General features: G+C 31.6%; 1 protein-coding gene across 10 annotated transcripts in view; it reads left to right on the forward strand.

Moving 5' to 3' along the window:
• Positions 1-17101, forward strand: part of LOC118744410 — a 397231-nt gene that overhangs the window by 321743 nt on the left and 58387 nt on the right. For all 10 annotated transcript variants that reach the window (XM_036477417.1, XM_036477408.1, XM_036477411.1 and 7 more), the window contains 5 exons: positions 2265-2710; positions 2779-3370; positions 3448-3505; positions 3571-3690; positions 3761-3960. In XM_036477417.1, coding sequence (XP_036333310.1) covers positions 2265-2710; positions 2779-3370; positions 3448-3505; positions 3571-3690; positions 3761-3960 — 1416 coding nt within the window. The remainder of the gene's footprint in view (positions 1-2264; positions 2711-2778; positions 3371-3447; positions 3506-3570; positions 3691-3760; positions 3961-17101) is intronic.

Below are 17101 nucleotides of genomic sequence, written 5' to 3' on the forward strand. Positions count from 1 at the left end.
ATCGAACAGCCAGTGACAGCTTCAAGCGTTCGCCTTTTTGTGGCAGTATCTTATCGAATATTGTTAGCAACAGGCTTGCGTTTACGGTCGCACAGGCAGCAGCGTAAGGTGTAATAATAAAGGAGCAATTTGCAAAATTTAAGTAATTCGTTTTTTGTGCAGTTGATAAAATTGTATAGGCAGAAAAAATCGGTTTGAAAAAAAAAATCGTTTTGAAAAAAAAAATATTTTGAAGATTTTAACATGCTAATCTAAATATCTACATATTTATCTTAAAACATTGAAAATATCAGATTTCGCTAAAGCCAAGTTGATTGTAGTAGCGAAAAACTATGCAAAAACTGACGCAGATTTTAATTGAAAACTAAAATTTGAGATAATTTTGTGCGAGATATTAACATTTAATAACATAAAAAATCAATGAGAACAGTGCAAAGTGAAAAAACGCCAACAAAATGAAGAGTAAAATACGTTATACGCGGAGCAAAAGCTTTAAGGAAATACTCGGATATCACTATGACAAGTAAGTGTAGAATACCTATATGCGTGCCAAAACATGCAAAAATTAAAAGGTCGAGTATTAGTGTGCGTACCGCAGAACAAAAAACTATTAAGGATTACATTTTTATTAAACTAGATTTTAGTTTTGATGTTTTATTAGTTAGAAATATGTATTTTTTTCCTATTGAAAAATATTTTTCCTTAATAAAAGCATAATCGTATTGAGAATATACTAGTTAAAAGAAAAAAATATAAATATTTCTTAAAAAAAAATACGGACATATTTTTTCAAAACTGTATTATCTAATTAATCAAATTTTCTTTATTTTTACTTGACCATAAAGAATTTGTATTTGTATTTATTTGCAGCATAATCAATTCTATAACATTCCAAAAAAAAAACATTCTTAAAATATCAACTCTGGTAAAATGTTAAATTGAGAACTTTACCTTATTGTAAATTAAAAATATTTAGAATAGAATAAAATAAAAATATTATACCATAAATTCAGTTTGGAATATAATACAATAAAACAAAAAAAAACATAATAAAAAGTATATTAATTAAAATAAAATAAAATGTAATTGAATTAAAATTAAAATAATTTAAATTAAATTAAACTAAATAAAAAATAAATAGACAAAAAAGTAAACACTTCTCAAATCGAAATAAATAAACCGAAATGAGCTCAGAACAAACTTAAAAATAAATACATAAAATATAAAGTAAAATGAAATACAACTTTGAGCACAATAAGATAAAAATTATAGCAAAACTAAAAAATATTATACTAAATAAATTGAGTAAGATAAAATAAAATAAAACAAAACCAAAATTTAAAATAAATAAACCAAAGAAATTTTAAATAAAAATAAACTTCAATAAAATAAAATTTAATAAAAATAATAGAATTAGATAAAATAGAATAAATCAAAACAATGAAAAACATAAAAAAACATTATTAATAAATATAAATAAATAAAGAAAAATAGAAATATAAAACAAAATAAAATTGAATAATATAAATAAAACAATAATATAAAAGTTGACGCAAAATTCAAAATTTAACAAAGTAGAAAAAATAAAATCAAGTCATTTAAAACAAATAACATTAAATTCAATAAGATAAAATAAAATAAAACGAAATAAAATAAAAACTTTAAATAAAACATTATTAACAAATAAAAATAAAATAAAGTGAAATAAAAATATAAAACAAAATAAAATAAAAAGTTAAATTAAATAATATAAAATAATACTATAAAATAAAAATTAGAAAATTAAAAAAATTTGAAATTTAACAAAGTAGAAAAAACTGAAATAAAATTTAAACAAAAATAAAACGAAATATACAAAACACTAAAAACTTTACATCAAATCGTTACCTAAAATCGATGTACGCATTATCTGTCATTCTGCATCGAAAGCTAAATTTTGAAAAAAGGTGGACTTGGCACATTTTCACCTATAGGTAGCGAAATGTTTTTAAAAAAATTCGACTTAGGATTAGCATTTTATCGTTGTGCTTATGTTGACTTAAGTTAATTGTACAACTTATGTACATACATATATATATTGCAATTTGATCTACTATGCCTAGGCAAATTCTGATCATCGATGGTAGAAATATTTGCATCGCTTTATATACATTATTCCATGTAGATATTTGTTATTAAATTTTATAATCACTTACAAAATGCATGTATGTACATATATAAAAAGTATATTCCATTTTCTCTTTCCTTCCTCTCTCCCTCCTCAGCGATGAGCAAACCGATGTTGGTCTTTCCAATTCCAATTACACCGCAAGTTCCAATTCTAGTCTTTCCTCGGGTGGCGGCTCTGAGAGTCCCAGCACCTCAATGGAACAAATGGGCGGCGCTGGTGGTGCAACCGCCACCGCCAGCGGCCATCCAATTACACATCATCACAGCATGCACGCCCACCACACTACACCGCATCATCACATGCACCAGCACAGCCATCAGGATTCGTTTCATGGAAGCATTGGTGGCAGCTCGATGAACACCAGCTTTTGGGGCAGCAGTTTTGGTGGCGTAGGCAGCGGCCAACCCGGTCAGCGACAATGGAATTTCGAGAGTGACGATGACGATGATCTCAACGAGGCCGATTGGAGTTCAAATGTTACAGCCGAAATATTAGCTGCGCTCACCGATGCAGAAAAGAAGCGACAGGAGATTATAAATGGTGAGTGGTTTGCGAAAGTTTCAACTTTTTATCTATGCCATTTTTTCTATATTTTTCTTGCGCCACAGAAATTTACCAAACCGAGCGCAGTCATGTGCGCATTCTCAAGCTATTGGAGCGTCTCTTCCTCTTACCGCTGCAAGAGAGCAATCTGCTCACCCAAGAACACTTAATGCTGCTCTTCCCGCCCGCTTTACTTTCACTACGTGAAATACACTCGACCTTCGAACAACAACTGAAGCAGCGTCGCCTCGAACACAATCATGTGGTCACACACATCGGCGATCTGCTGTCCACCATGTTTTATGACAAGTCGGGCGATGAGCTGTGCCAATATGCGGCACAATTTTGTGCGCGCCAACAAATCGCTTTGGAAGCGCTCAAAGAGAAGCGACGCAAGGATGAACAGTTGCAGAAGCTATTGAGTAAGGCCGAATCGCATAAGGCATGCCGACGTCTACAGTTGAAAGATCTGCTGCCGGCGGTGCTGCAGCGTCTTACCAAGTATCCGCTGCTCTTCGAGAATCTGTACAAGGTGACCATACGCGTGGTGCCCGAGAATACAACCGAAGCCGAGGCCATACAGCGTGCGCTGGAGTCGTCGAAGAAGATACTCGTTGATGTAAATCAGGCTGTGAAGACCGCTGAAGATGCGCACAAGTGAGAAAATTAATACGAACTCTTTGTAATTTAACATAATTTCATACAAATATTTGTTTGGTTCTTTCTTTTCATAGATTGCAAAACATTCAGAAGAAATTAGACAAGTCAACCTTCGATAAGGATGAATTTAAGGTAAAGCGCAGTTTTTTCGTTGAGCTATGCAAGGCACTTAGAATTTATAATTTTTGTTATTACAGAATTTGGACTTAACGCAGTACCGTCTCATACACGATGGTAGCTTGACAATGAAGAAGAATCCCAGCATACAATTGCACGGTCTACTCTTTGAAGATATGATTGTGTTGTTAACCAAACAGGTGCGATTTTAAATTTTCGTGAATTTATCAAATATTTCATACCGACATTTTCTACTTTTTGTGAATGCAGGACGATAAATATTCTTTGAAATATTTGCATGCTACACGCAACACAGAAGTCAACAATAAGCCAGTCAGCCCTATAATGAGCATCGATTCGGAGACGCTGGTACGCCAAGAAGCTGCCGATAAGAATTCATTTTTCTTGATTAAGACAAAAACATCACAAATGTTGGAATTACGCGCACCAAGCAGTTCTGAGTGTAAAACGTGAGTAAACATTTTCTAGTTTTTATCATTATTTGTTTTTGGCGTTGAGGCATTCAAAAGTAAAAGAGCTTGAAATAAAATTCCGGTTATTGACTGAAGGTTTTGTTGAATTAGTAATTATGCTATATAAAGGAAAAAACAGCGACCGTAACAGTTACAGCTTTTATTAAAAAAATCGATCTTTAACAGTTATTTTTTAGTTTTATTTAATTATTCCTTATAACAATTATTTCTGATTTTTATTTTATAAATCCAAAATAACAATTATTTTTGATTTCTATCTAAACAATCTGCAAATAAGAGCTGTTTTTTTATTTTTAAGTTAAATGTCACATAACAGTTATTGAAGACTTTTATTAATAAAAGTCATAAATAAAAATCAGTCAGTGATTTTTACTTTTAAAAATCGTCAATATAAATCAGTATCTGACTTTTATTTTTTTGAATCATATTTATAAGTCACTTGTATGAGCTTGTTCTCCAACACCTTCTTAACTGCGAAAAATGATAATGACTTTGATTCGTATAACTTAAAAAATAAAAGTCGGTGACTAGTTTATATTAATGACTTTTATAAATAAAAGTCTTCAATAACTGCTATCTAAGATATATAATATAAAAATTAAAAATAACTGTCAGGTGCAGATTATTTAGAGAAAAATCAAAAATAATTGTTATTGTTTAATTTTGCGCAAATCTTATAAATAAAAATTTATGTTCAAGTTTTATTCTCGGTGGAAAAAAACAAATCGATCAGTCGATAGTTGTTGAACATTTCCTTCATAGTGAATTTGTCAATGACAGTTTTCGTCAATAACGTTATGTTCGGTCCCGGGAAGAAAGTGTGTATATAACGGGTATTTTTTTTTTTACTATAGGCGTATAGCATAGGAGGATTCTATGTTCGTGTAACTCTAAGGAAATTTGCCGAAGAAACCATCAATTTGAAGTTTGCCAAGTTGCGTAAACAGGTTTCTTTTATGCTCTTAGCATTTTGCTGTAGTGTCGTAAAAAGTGCTTAAATTTTGTATAAAAGCATGCTAAAAAAGGGTTTTGGTCCAAGGAATCTATTTCTGGACTTATCTTTTTCCTAAGACATCCGCCAGAGGACGCAGCAATGAAAATTTACACATTTTCTGACGTGTTAAAATAAAAAAAATAAATAAAACGTATATTTGACTTATCCTTTAAAAAATGGTTACATACAACTAAAATACAATACAAACATTAGACTGCATCACCAAAAAGAGTTGCAGTTTGGATTACAAAATTTATTATATTTGAAGACGTCCACCAAAATATTTCGGAAAAATATTAAGATTTACGTGAGTTGGACCGATGTGACAAATAAGTTTTTGAAAAAAATACCCTCAGATGAAAAAACAGTTTAAGTTTAAAAAATCTGCATAAAAATATTTAAAAATCTTTTCAACGGAATCGCAATAATGCGATTTTGATGATGTTTTTTAACTTTGTTTTAAAGATTGGGTTAAGAAAAACTTGAATAACTGGGCCAAAGCTATTCCGTTTTAGACTTATGAGGTATCAGTGGATAGGTATTTTCCAACTCTCAAATAAACTCTTTTGAGCACTTCTTTACGACACTAAAGTAAAATAATAAGTAAAGGAAACCTATTTTCCCAATTTGGCAAAATCCAAATTGATTTTATACCAATTTTTCTTTGGAAAACTTGCTTAGAAATGCACGTAGAATCCTCCCTTGCTATACGCCTATAGTCGAAAAATTTGTTTTGTGGTTTTCTTTAACAATTTGAAAAATGTATGTACATATGTTCATTGAGAAGAAAAAAGATATTGTATGAACATTCAACGTGAACTGAAAGAAGAAAAGATATTTTCTTTGGTGACTATAATTTTAGAGCAAACAGATGGAAAATATAGACCGCTAGCACTTTTTTGTTCTCCAATTAGTTATCAGAGAAACGTTTTTTACGAGCCAGATACTACGTTTATGCGACAGAATTCATTTCATGAATTCAAAAATGGTCCCGTTTATGCATAGTTCGCGAATTCATGAAATAAAGTGCTTTGAAAAAGGAGCAACACACTGGCTAGAAACTAAACAGTAGGGTTGTGATTTATTGGTTTTAATATATTTTTTTAATTTATTCTATTTGAATTTATTTTATATTTGAACAATTCCACATAACTTATCCAGTGTTTAAAATCCTGGTTATGCCACTCATGGTTATTAATCTAAAAACATCATAACTAGTGATAGAAGTTTTTAGAAAAGTATCGATACTAGTACTCGTATAGAATACTCTAAAGAAGAATCGATGCTAGTACTCATATTTGCAAAAAAGTATCGATAATCCTCGCACTTTCAAACGCGAAAACTAAACAAAAATCAGATTGCTTTGTTTTTATGGCCTCTTCCTATTTGTAAATTAAATAGAAACTGCTTTAAGTAGTTGAAATGTGATCTAGCAAGCTCTTCTAAAAGTAGTTTTGAAATAAAATTGCAGTAAGTTTACTTCTATAAGTGTAATAGGCCCGTCAGAATGGGTACTTGTACGTCAATAACGGAAAAGTATGTGAAGGATGTGACGTACGTACCATAGAGATACGCCACAATGAAGGTGTTGCGTCTGCAAACAAAAATGAGCTGTTCCTTATGGCCGCGTACATGGGGTTTACACAAGTCAATTTTTCAGATACAATAGCAAAGCATTCACATTTTTTTTACTAATATATTCCCACTTCACTTGATGTCTTCATTACTGTCTCTGGCTTTTCGAAGACAGTTTATTGTCTGGATGCCTACTTTACTCAAACAATGTGTTAATTATGTGCATCTTCTCATTGGTATTGTCTTATGTAAACGCGGGGTTATACAACAGTCAGCAGTGACGGACTTACATGCGTCAGAAGTTTAGTGTTGACCAACGTTCCTTGGGTCCGTCGACGCAAGGGTTACCAATATGACACTCTATGCAGCCACACACAGTATACTCAACTGTCAGTTTCATCCTTAAGCGGAACGTACACAAAGTACCCATTCTGACGGGACCATAAAGCGTTGATCGGCAGGCCATAGCTCACTGAGCGCTCTCTGAGCACATGTGTGTTTCACACGCATCCGAAGAGCGGCAGCTGAGCAGTGTATATAAAGCACACAGTCTCACTTATTGAATCGTGTTAATGTGTTAGTATGCCGACCACTGGTGTAAATTAATCGTTTATAGCAAAGAGCTATAAGTTTTAAGAGCAAATATTTAATATTTGACGCATATATGTATTTATAAACCACTTTACTTTTAAAATGAAATGTAAATGCAAAAAATGAGAAATAAATGTGGTGAAGTCCATTCTCTAAAGGAAAGAGAAGCTTTCTTTCATTAAAAAGTTTCTTTTAGAATGGTGTCGAAGACCATCCTCTTACCCCATTCATTATAGAAGGTGAAGCAAAAGATTCGCTCTCCAATTATTTAAGAATTTTTAACCAAGCCCAATGTTCGAATGACCGCTACCCCTTCTTCTATGGTGTATAAAAATTGCATGGCTGTACTGATTACCCGTAGATCATGAGCGCAAAAGATGTATTAATTTTTGCTATGGGAGTATATGTAAGTACAAAACTTTAAAGACGTTTTTATAGGGGTTTTTTTTTTTTGCTATGACAGTGTTGAAGTAAATGAGCGTTATGTTACTTTTCACGACATTCATATTGGATATCGATGATAATTTTCGTTCATCGCAATGTTTATCGGGTAATTTTCAAACATTTTGTAATAGAGAGAACGAAATTTTTTATATGATTTTTTTTTTTTTAAGTTTTTAAAACTGCGATATTATTTGGTATTCGCGATATTTACTCAGTACTTGTCAAAAAGTATCGAGTTCCCGATACTACTCAGTACTCATGAAAAGTATCGAGATTCGAATTCATGAAATGGTGTTTATGCAGCCAAATTTAACCCGAATTCCCAGCATGAAGAGCTTAATTGAAGATCTTAAGTTCTGAAAAACTAATGCTATTTGATTCTGCAAGAATTTGGAATGGTAGCTGAAAATCTTGATTCCCTGGATACATCGTGCATTGCGCTATAGACATTTCTATCGACTTCCAACTACACTAATTGAAGAAGGGCTTAGGACTTAGGCACTGGAGTCAACCCTGGCTCGTATAATAGATTTTGAATCCGCCATCGAATCTCATCTCATCTCATCGAAAAGCCCGGAAAGTTTTTTAACTGAATCCCATGAGAAGGAGACGACAGTTTGTTCTATTTTGTATGTCTTAATTTTTTAACCGAATTCACAAAAAGGAGAAGGTGTATAAATTCGTCGGAATACTTTTTTTTCTTGTTGTATGTAAGTTGCCGCATACTATTGGACCACGTTAACCGTAATTCTTTTTTTAAAGGAAGGTTGTTACCTCACACGTGGTCCTGTACTAATTTGGTTTAAATCCGATCATTAGACCATGAAGAAATTCGGAAAAATTAAATTTTTATATGAGAATTGAAGTCGGTTTTGTTTTTTGCTTAAAAGTTACAGTTTTCAAGCTAAAATTTGTTGATATATTTTTATGAAATATGGTTCATGTTTTAACAAAACCTGTATAAATCACACTTTCAAACTCATATCTAAATTTGGAGCTTTTTAACCAAATTTTTTTTTTAATATTTTGGGTATGCAGTTATCAAGCTTATACAATTTTAGTGAAATAAGTGCAAGCTTTGAGCGGGTAAAAAATCGCATTGATTTCTAATATTTTTTTTTTGCTACCGACTTTTACGGTTTTAATTTAATGCGACTTTTTAGCGATATTTATATTATTTTTTAGAATTTTAACGATATTAACCAGTTTACACTGAAACGTTGTAGTTATTAAAGCAGGACTTCGAACCGAACCGTTTCTGTTTCGAACTGCCAAAATCGAAGCGAAAACGACTCCAAAAAATGATTTGGTGCGGTTCAAAATAAAAATCCACTTTTCTCAACAATTAAATTTGAAAAAAAAAAATCTAACTAATTGGAAATAATCAGAAAAATAATTGCATTCGTTTTTTTGCTTCTTTTTTGATTATTTCCAATTATTTTATCAATTTTAATATTAAATGCATGATTTTTAAACATTTGCATATCACTTTGATTTTTCATGGTTTCATGTCATGGTTTTTCTTTGAAGGCAGGCCTTTTGTTTCATCTTTCTTCGACAACAATTTCACATACATACAAATGAAAACCCCTTTCTCGCCTAAAAGTGACATTCTGAAAATATATTAAATTTTTTGTTTTCTTTTCTAAGTCTTATTTCATGAAAATATAAAAGCAAGGAAATCATTGAAACTTCTTAAGCAGTAAACAGACATTGGTAATTATGTTGTTTTTAGTGTTTTTTGCATAAAAACCTGGGTGACATTCAGAAAATATTTATATATTTATAATAATAATAATATACTTTAAAAATAAAATAAAAAATATAAATATTTTTGTGATATATGTATCACTCAGTATTTAAAAATTGAGCCATTTGAACCTAATCGCGGTTCAGAGATATTCATGAGAAGGTTCTTGTTCCGGTACCAGTTTTTTCTAAGTGCTTCGAATCACTGAACCGAACCGCATCAATTTTTGGAGCGATTTGCAGGCTTGAAAGCTGGAAATTACTGTTAGCTTTTTTTTTTTGCTCTTCTATTCGCAACTAAATTTCACTCTCTGAGTATTAACTTATGTAACTGATTTTAGATATTTTTTGCTTTAAATTAAAATTTTTTGCTTGAAACCTAAAAGGTAATCGAAAGTCAACTAGTTTTTGCCCAATCTCCCCGTCAATAATTTATATATTTACAAAAGTCATTTACGCAATTTACACTCGTTTCATTGTCAATATAAAACGTACTCTAATGCAATTGTTAGAGCTTTTTGCATTTATTATTGCTTTTTTTCGCACGCATTACATTACGTGCGCATTCAAAATACAATTCAACTGTTATTTGCACGCTAGGGCAATTAACCTGTCAACTGTGTAATTAAGTGCGTCACAAAAATACGAAATTTTCTTTATTACCGCAAACGGTAAACGTTAATCGTATAGAATAAATTTACGCATTTTCCGTGAAAATTTCATGCCGAATGCATTGAAATGTTGAATAATCTGGCAAACGACTTTTCTATAGAAGTTTTGCAAAGAAACGCATCCACACATATATACAAATGATTATTGCAATTGTTACTTTTTCGTTTTTTTTTTTTGTGCAACGCAACATTGAAATGTCGAAACTAGACATGCAGTTATTGAACAAAAAATATCGACATCGGTGAAATTAATAATGAACATAAAGCAATTTTTCTGAATAATATAGCTACATATAAATAGTAGCGGATTTGAATATTTGTCACCCCTAGGGAATTCAGAATTTGTCGCCTTGTTTCCGATAAGAAAAATATTTTGAGGTAAAAGTACCTGTTTTGGAACGATTAGCGGTAAATTGTTATATTCAAATTTATGTTATTTACTATACTTTTTTTACAATTTCCCTTGAGTAAAGGATTTCAACTTTTAAAGAAAGCTATCATCAACAAAGTTTTTTCACTTGATAAGTTATAATCTCAAAAATACTAAATTAGTATTTTTAAATATTATCATTTAAATAATATCAAAAATACCTAACAGTGTTGTCTTATTATCTGATTGCGTAATTAAACCTCAAATTTATGTCTTAAAATGTAGAAACTCAAATTCTACTTTCAGTGCAGCTAACTTGAAAAACAGAATTTTGCCACCCCTAAATTTTGCCGCCCTAGGCACCAGCCTATGTTGCCTTTACGGTAAATCCGCCACTGGCTACATATGCATGTACATGTGTAAGTATGTACATACGTATTACGTACCTAGCATGTGTGCCTGGGTCTCTACAAAAATATGTATTTAGTTTGTAGCTCATTTCTCTTGGCCGCGACGCTTTTAGATCCTTCAGCTTTCATGTTAGTTCAGTTACGCACATACATATGCACATATCTATGTACATACATACGTGCATTTTTGTAAATTCTCGTAAGCTCTTCCGCTTAGCCAATTCAGCCAGGCAATTAGCTCAATTAGTTCTGTTGCATTCTTGCATGGCACTCTTTTGATGCTACTTCCTTAAAATTAGCCTGAAATTTGCGCACCTATTTAGAAAAATTAATGTGGGTATCACAGTGGTTCAGAAGACGTGAAATTTGGCCATACTAAAACTCCTATTTCAAATTGTTTGCTAACTACAATACTATTTTTTATACATACATACATATTAGGTCGAACGATTTGAAAAAAACAAAAACGGAATTCAGTGTCGTTATGAACATCTGTTTTTGGCTAAAATGTTTTCATATATTTATCGGGACCATCTTGCGTTGCAACGTTGCAATATAATCGAAAAAATTGGCGTTTCAAAAGGCAAGTCAAAGTTACCGATCAAATTGTAATCCCAATACAGAATTCTCAACTAAATATAATCTTTGTTCAAAAAAATCAATAAGGATTCAAGAACTAAAATTACAAACTTTAAAATCGAATATGAATTATCAACTAAGATCCAAGTGTATAGTATGAAAATAAATCTTAAAATCAAATATTACAAGAAAATTTAAATAAATGTTGTCAAAAACAAAATAGAATATGATCAAAAAACTTAAAAACTGAAATGTTTCAATTTCAAAATATCGGGTTTTCTTGTAAAATAAAGGGGTTTCAAAATTTCGTATTTTAAATTTTAATCTAAAATAAAATTAGAAATTACATACATAAATTTCAAAATATCCTTTATTTTATTTAAAATTTTCCAAAATTTATAAATTTTATTTTATTTTTCTAAAATTATAAGGAAATTTAAACAAATATTGTCGAAACCCTTAAAATTTCGCATTTAAATTTTGAAAATTTGACATCAAGATAAAATATGAAGTTTTTTAAATTTCAAAATATCGATTTTTCTTGTAAATTAAAATAAAATCTAAAATTACCTAAATTTCAAAATATCGATTATTTTTTTATAAACTAAAAAAAAAACAGACGAATAAAATGATCCAAAAATAATGTGACATATGAATGCAGAAAAACAAATTTTTTAAAATTTTAAAATTTTTAACACTATCTTTTATAATAAAAAAATTGTCGTCAAAATGTAGTTTTAAAGCGAGAGATCAAAAATGTCGTAACAAAATTTTAACAGTGAATATAAAGTTTAATTTTGATAAAAAGTATTTTAAAATGTTCAAATATGATAAACATTTAATTTAAAAATAAAGTATTTTTAAATGTCAAAATAACGATACATTTTTTTAAACATGTGATAAAAAAATTAATGAGGATCAAACTTATGGAACGAGGTATACATATGTACATATCTATGAAGGATTTAAAAAAAGGTATAAAATGAGATGAGGAAAAATTAAGTTATTAAGTTAAATTAAGTATGAATACTTATTGTAAAAAATATAACATTTAAATGAGCACCAAAAAATTTAAAAAGACTATTTATGAACCCCGTGTTTTTTACCGAAAAATTAAAATTTTTAATTTCAAGCTACTGATTTTTGGTCAAACACCACAACCTTTTTTATAATAAAAATAATAATAATAAAATTGAGGTTAGAAATAAAGAACATCATAGAAAAATGTTAGCTAAAGAAATATATAGGCAAAATTTATATCCAAATATAAACAGCGAAAATTTTCACTAAAGCTTTAAAGCTCAATGTAGAGATTAACTATTTGTGATCACAAAAAAATTAGAAAGCTTTCTAAAGGATCAAAAGGAAAAGTAAGCAACAAAATTGATGCCAGTAACTTAATTAAAATAATATAAATGCAAGATATTAAAAAAATAAATCAAAAAAAAATCCGTTCGATCAAGTAAGAAACGATCTTTAAAAATATTAATTTAAAGAGTCCCAAAGAGTTTGGGATTTTTCAAAAATTTACCAGATATATGGACTCCAAAATTTTGAATGAAAAGCAAAGATCAAGCGTCTTAATAAGCGATATATACTAAAGATCATAAAGTTTTACAAAGAACTGCTTATGAAAACAGATCACAGTGTTGCGCCTTAAAGTAGGCTTCGCTTCGACCCTCAGACAGTCACGTACATAGTATGTACATGCATATGTAGGTATGCATATACATACATCGATTTCTCAATTCCATTTGGTTTCCCATTTCATTGCATACCAATTCATGTTTTTTTTTTGTTTTCTTCCCCTCATGTCCCACGGGGCGTATGAGTTACCAGCATTAAATTCTTCGCCACCGTAATCATTGACATTACTCATACGCACCGTCGGCACTTGGCTTCGAAACGAATTGTTTGTGCTTGCTTTATTTTAATTGAAATGTCACACGTCATTAAATCCAAACAACCGCAGCCAATTTGATGCTGTGCAATTTTTCCTTCAGATAATTTGACGGTCAATGTCGCTGTTCGATTTCAGACTGCAACAGTTTTCGTCTCGGTTCAGTGCTGGCATCTGCGTTTGCAATGTTTTAACAAGCCAAGGAGGCTTTTGAATATACAGAAAGAAAAAAGAAAGAGGCAAGCGAAATGTTTGGCAAGCTTTACGACGCACTTTTGATTATGTGCAAAAATCATTTCCCGCTATATTTTTGTTTTGTTTTGTTTCGGTATTTTGGCATGTTTTTGTTCTTTTTTTTCGCTGCAAATTACCCTGCGTACTTGTTAAATATTTTATGACAGATCATTAAATATTTAAGTAATTTCTGTTTCGAATTTCGATTTTCACTTCCAAAGTCACTTACAATTAATTTTATATGTACATTCATACATACTTATGTATGTATCTACATTTGTTCTCTTACTTAGCGAATGCAATCATATATCAACCCCAGCGCGACACTTTTGAAGGTTGCTGTGGTGTGTGAATTCGTGTCTTGGGTATTTAAGCAGCAAAATGCTTAGTTGACAGCTCTTAGCTCTTTTGTTGTGATTACTTTTGTTGAAGTGCTTACTTTTTTGATGTATTGCCGCTGTCTTGTTTGCCATTTACACTGGTCTACGCGTTACGCATTGCTTCCCTCAGAGATTTGCACGCTTTTAAATACACCATGTATGAGTATATGAGTGTATTTATGCGTACACAATTTTCCTTGTACCATATTTTTTTGTTTTGTTTTCGTTTTGGTTTATTTTTTTTTTTTTTGTATCTCCGTTGTTAATGGCTACTTTTGTCATTGCTCGAGAAAATTTGTTCATGCTAATTTGCACAGGGTCATAGTTCTTTATGGAAAATATCGAGTAAACATATGTACACAACGCTTTCGTATTTTGTTGCGCTCTTTGGGGCATTTTGCTTAGTGGCAAGCTGACATTGTGATTTTATTTTTACATAACTTCGCACAATTTACTATGCTGAAGTGTTGAAAGAACATTCACACTTGGGTAATGTGCTAAATTCTATTAAACTCAGAGTCGAGGGCCGTGAAATGCATTTCCAAACTAGTTTCGCAGTTGCTAGAGAGATAGGTTAAGTTAGTTTGTGTGGCACTTCGAGATACGGCCCTTTGTGCTACCGCATGTGGTTGCCATTATCTCCATTACCCTTAAAGCCTAAAAGTGAATAAGCTCCTTATATCCGTTACATAGGGTTCATCCAGATCTTAAAAAAAAAAATAACTGCCTAGAGCTTTCGATCTCGGCTTTGCTCCTAAACCCGTGTGATAAAAGGATACGATGAAGTTTATACACAACAACATCAATATACTTCCGAAACTAGAATCCAATTATAGCAAAACTTTGTTTTTAGTTTTTTTCGTTTTTCCTTTTTCTTTTCCTCGTTCATTTGTTACCCACATTGTTATTCACCATTGCACTGGAATTTTTAAAATAGTCATATCTGAAATTTCAAAGTGTTTTTAAAAAAATCCTAACGTCACAGAGAAAAACAAATATTCTTTAAACCGATAAAATTATGAAGACATATAATATTTTTCAAAAATAAATATTTCAAATTTTCAAGGATATGCAAGGATACAATTTTTGTAGCATATTTTCAATACTTATTCGTCCTTAGGCACCAAAACATTTAATATTTCTAAGTACGCAATTTTCTCTTTTATTTGGTATCCATTCTATTTTGCATTGCGCTGAATTTTAATGCATTTTTTTAATTGATCATATCTTTGAAATTTCAAAGTCCCTTTAAAAAAATCCTGGTTGTCGCACGGTACTATGAAAGGAGAATAACTTTCAATATACATATGTATGTATGGACAAATTCTAACTTTTGAGTTCTGAAAATTGAGTTCAGTTAATTTTAATTGTCCCCAAATGTAGTAACCTGATTTTAAAATCCTTTGGTATGATATTGAAGGTAAATATATTTCCTTTTCAATCAATTTTCGGTTTCATATCATTAAAAAATATAAACTTAACTCCGTGGCTGGTCTAGGAATGTTAAAGTATGATCTTTTAGAAAGAAAAAAAACCTTGCTAAACGACTATGATACTACTTACAAAAGACACTGCATCCTAAAAGATCTTTTGCATACCTACGAGAAGTCCCTACCCCTAACTGTGTCTTGGCAGACAAACTGCTAATGATAAGGGTCGACTGCAGTTGAATTCTGGTGGTTCAGTGTAATACTATGTCCCCACGCGCTCTGCCAATTACGTAGTTCACTTCTGAATTACTTTGGTTAATTACCCCGTTTATTTACATGGCTCGTTTCTAATTCGATTTGGCAATTCATTGTGTTTTTCCTTCATTTTCTCCCCTTTGTTTTGATTTTTTCTATTCTCTCTTGCTCTGACAGCTGAGTTCGATAAATTTCTGATTAAAATTAGAGACAGCAGCGATTCGTTTGTAATTCGCTTGGTAATTATATTTGAATTACGTAAAAATGAGGTATTTCGCTCTCAAAATTTTGTATGTACGAATGAGAAAGCCAATTACGAATGGGAGACGAATGGGATGCACGTGTCGTAGGAACTAAGTATAAGTCACGCCAATGTTTGACAATAACACATACTCTGATTGCGACATCTCTACGCTTTCCGTGGTTAATACCCGTCAGGTACGCTGTCAGTAAATCCATTAAAAAAATTTATGTCGCCCTAGCGCTCTCACTCAATAATTTCAAGTCTCGAAAAAGGCCAACAATTGGCTCCGGCTCCACAAAGACAGAGGTAGAGCCTCCTCTCGTCAGTTTCGCCGCCGCTACCTCGTTTCCTTTAATCGCTCAGTGACCTGTTACCCAGCACAGTGTTGCCGTGTTTCTCGCTGCCAAGAGTTGAAGAGTATCAAAGCGCTCTTTGACGAACCTGGCACGGATCATCCTATTAGATATAGCCCTAATGGCTGCTTGGCTGGTACTCTATTTGCCGCTGAATGTACATATAAATCACAATCTAACTTTCAAAGCTAATACTGCAAACTATGTAAACAAGTTATATATGAAAAATATCTATTCGAAATATTAACATAGATTGGGACGAATACTTATTTGATTTGCACAATGTCTTTAATTTCTAAAACCTCGCATTCGCTTCCCTCTTTCTTCCATGAAAACAACTCAATTTTAAAGTTAACGCGAACGTTTATTTTCTCAATGCATACGTATGAAATTAGAAAATCAACTACGTATAATTTTGCCCAATTTGGTAATGAAATTAAATGCATTTTATAGCTGTAATTGCCATGCATGGAAAATTTATCTGTCTACAGCAAGAAAACGATTATTTATTTTGCTTAAATCTTACATATTAAAACGCTTGTGATGACAATTTGATATGAGCACATATTTCCAAACAACAATGTAAAGCACTGTGCACAAATGTGAATGCATATCCACTGACACTGCACTTGACCTTACTAGCTGCTTCCATAGTTTGCAACCAGAAATAATTGAAACCGGCCTCAGTTTGAAACCAGTCCTTTTCCACCCAGTCGTTTTTAAATGCTGCATTACTAAAAGATCACCAGAGAGCCATTTGTCAAAGCAATTCGCTGAGATGCGAGCATCTGTAGAGGTGGCATTGCGGGTGCTGTTGCTGCTGCTGCTGCGTCAGTCTGAGGCCTAAAGAGGTGAACATAAATTTTCTTATTTGCAAAACAAATCAAATTTAAGGTTAAATTGCCTTTAAAATGACAATCGAAACGACACTTGAAATA

Source organism: Rhagoletis pomonella, unplaced genomic scaffold (assembly GCF_013731165.1).
Source record: "Rhagoletis pomonella isolate Grant_MI unplaced genomic scaffold, Rhpom_1.0 Rhpom_scaffold_00008, whole genome shotgun sequence".
Classification (NCBI taxonomy): Eukaryota; Metazoa; Arthropoda; class Insecta; order Diptera; family Tephritidae; genus Rhagoletis; species Rhagoletis pomonella.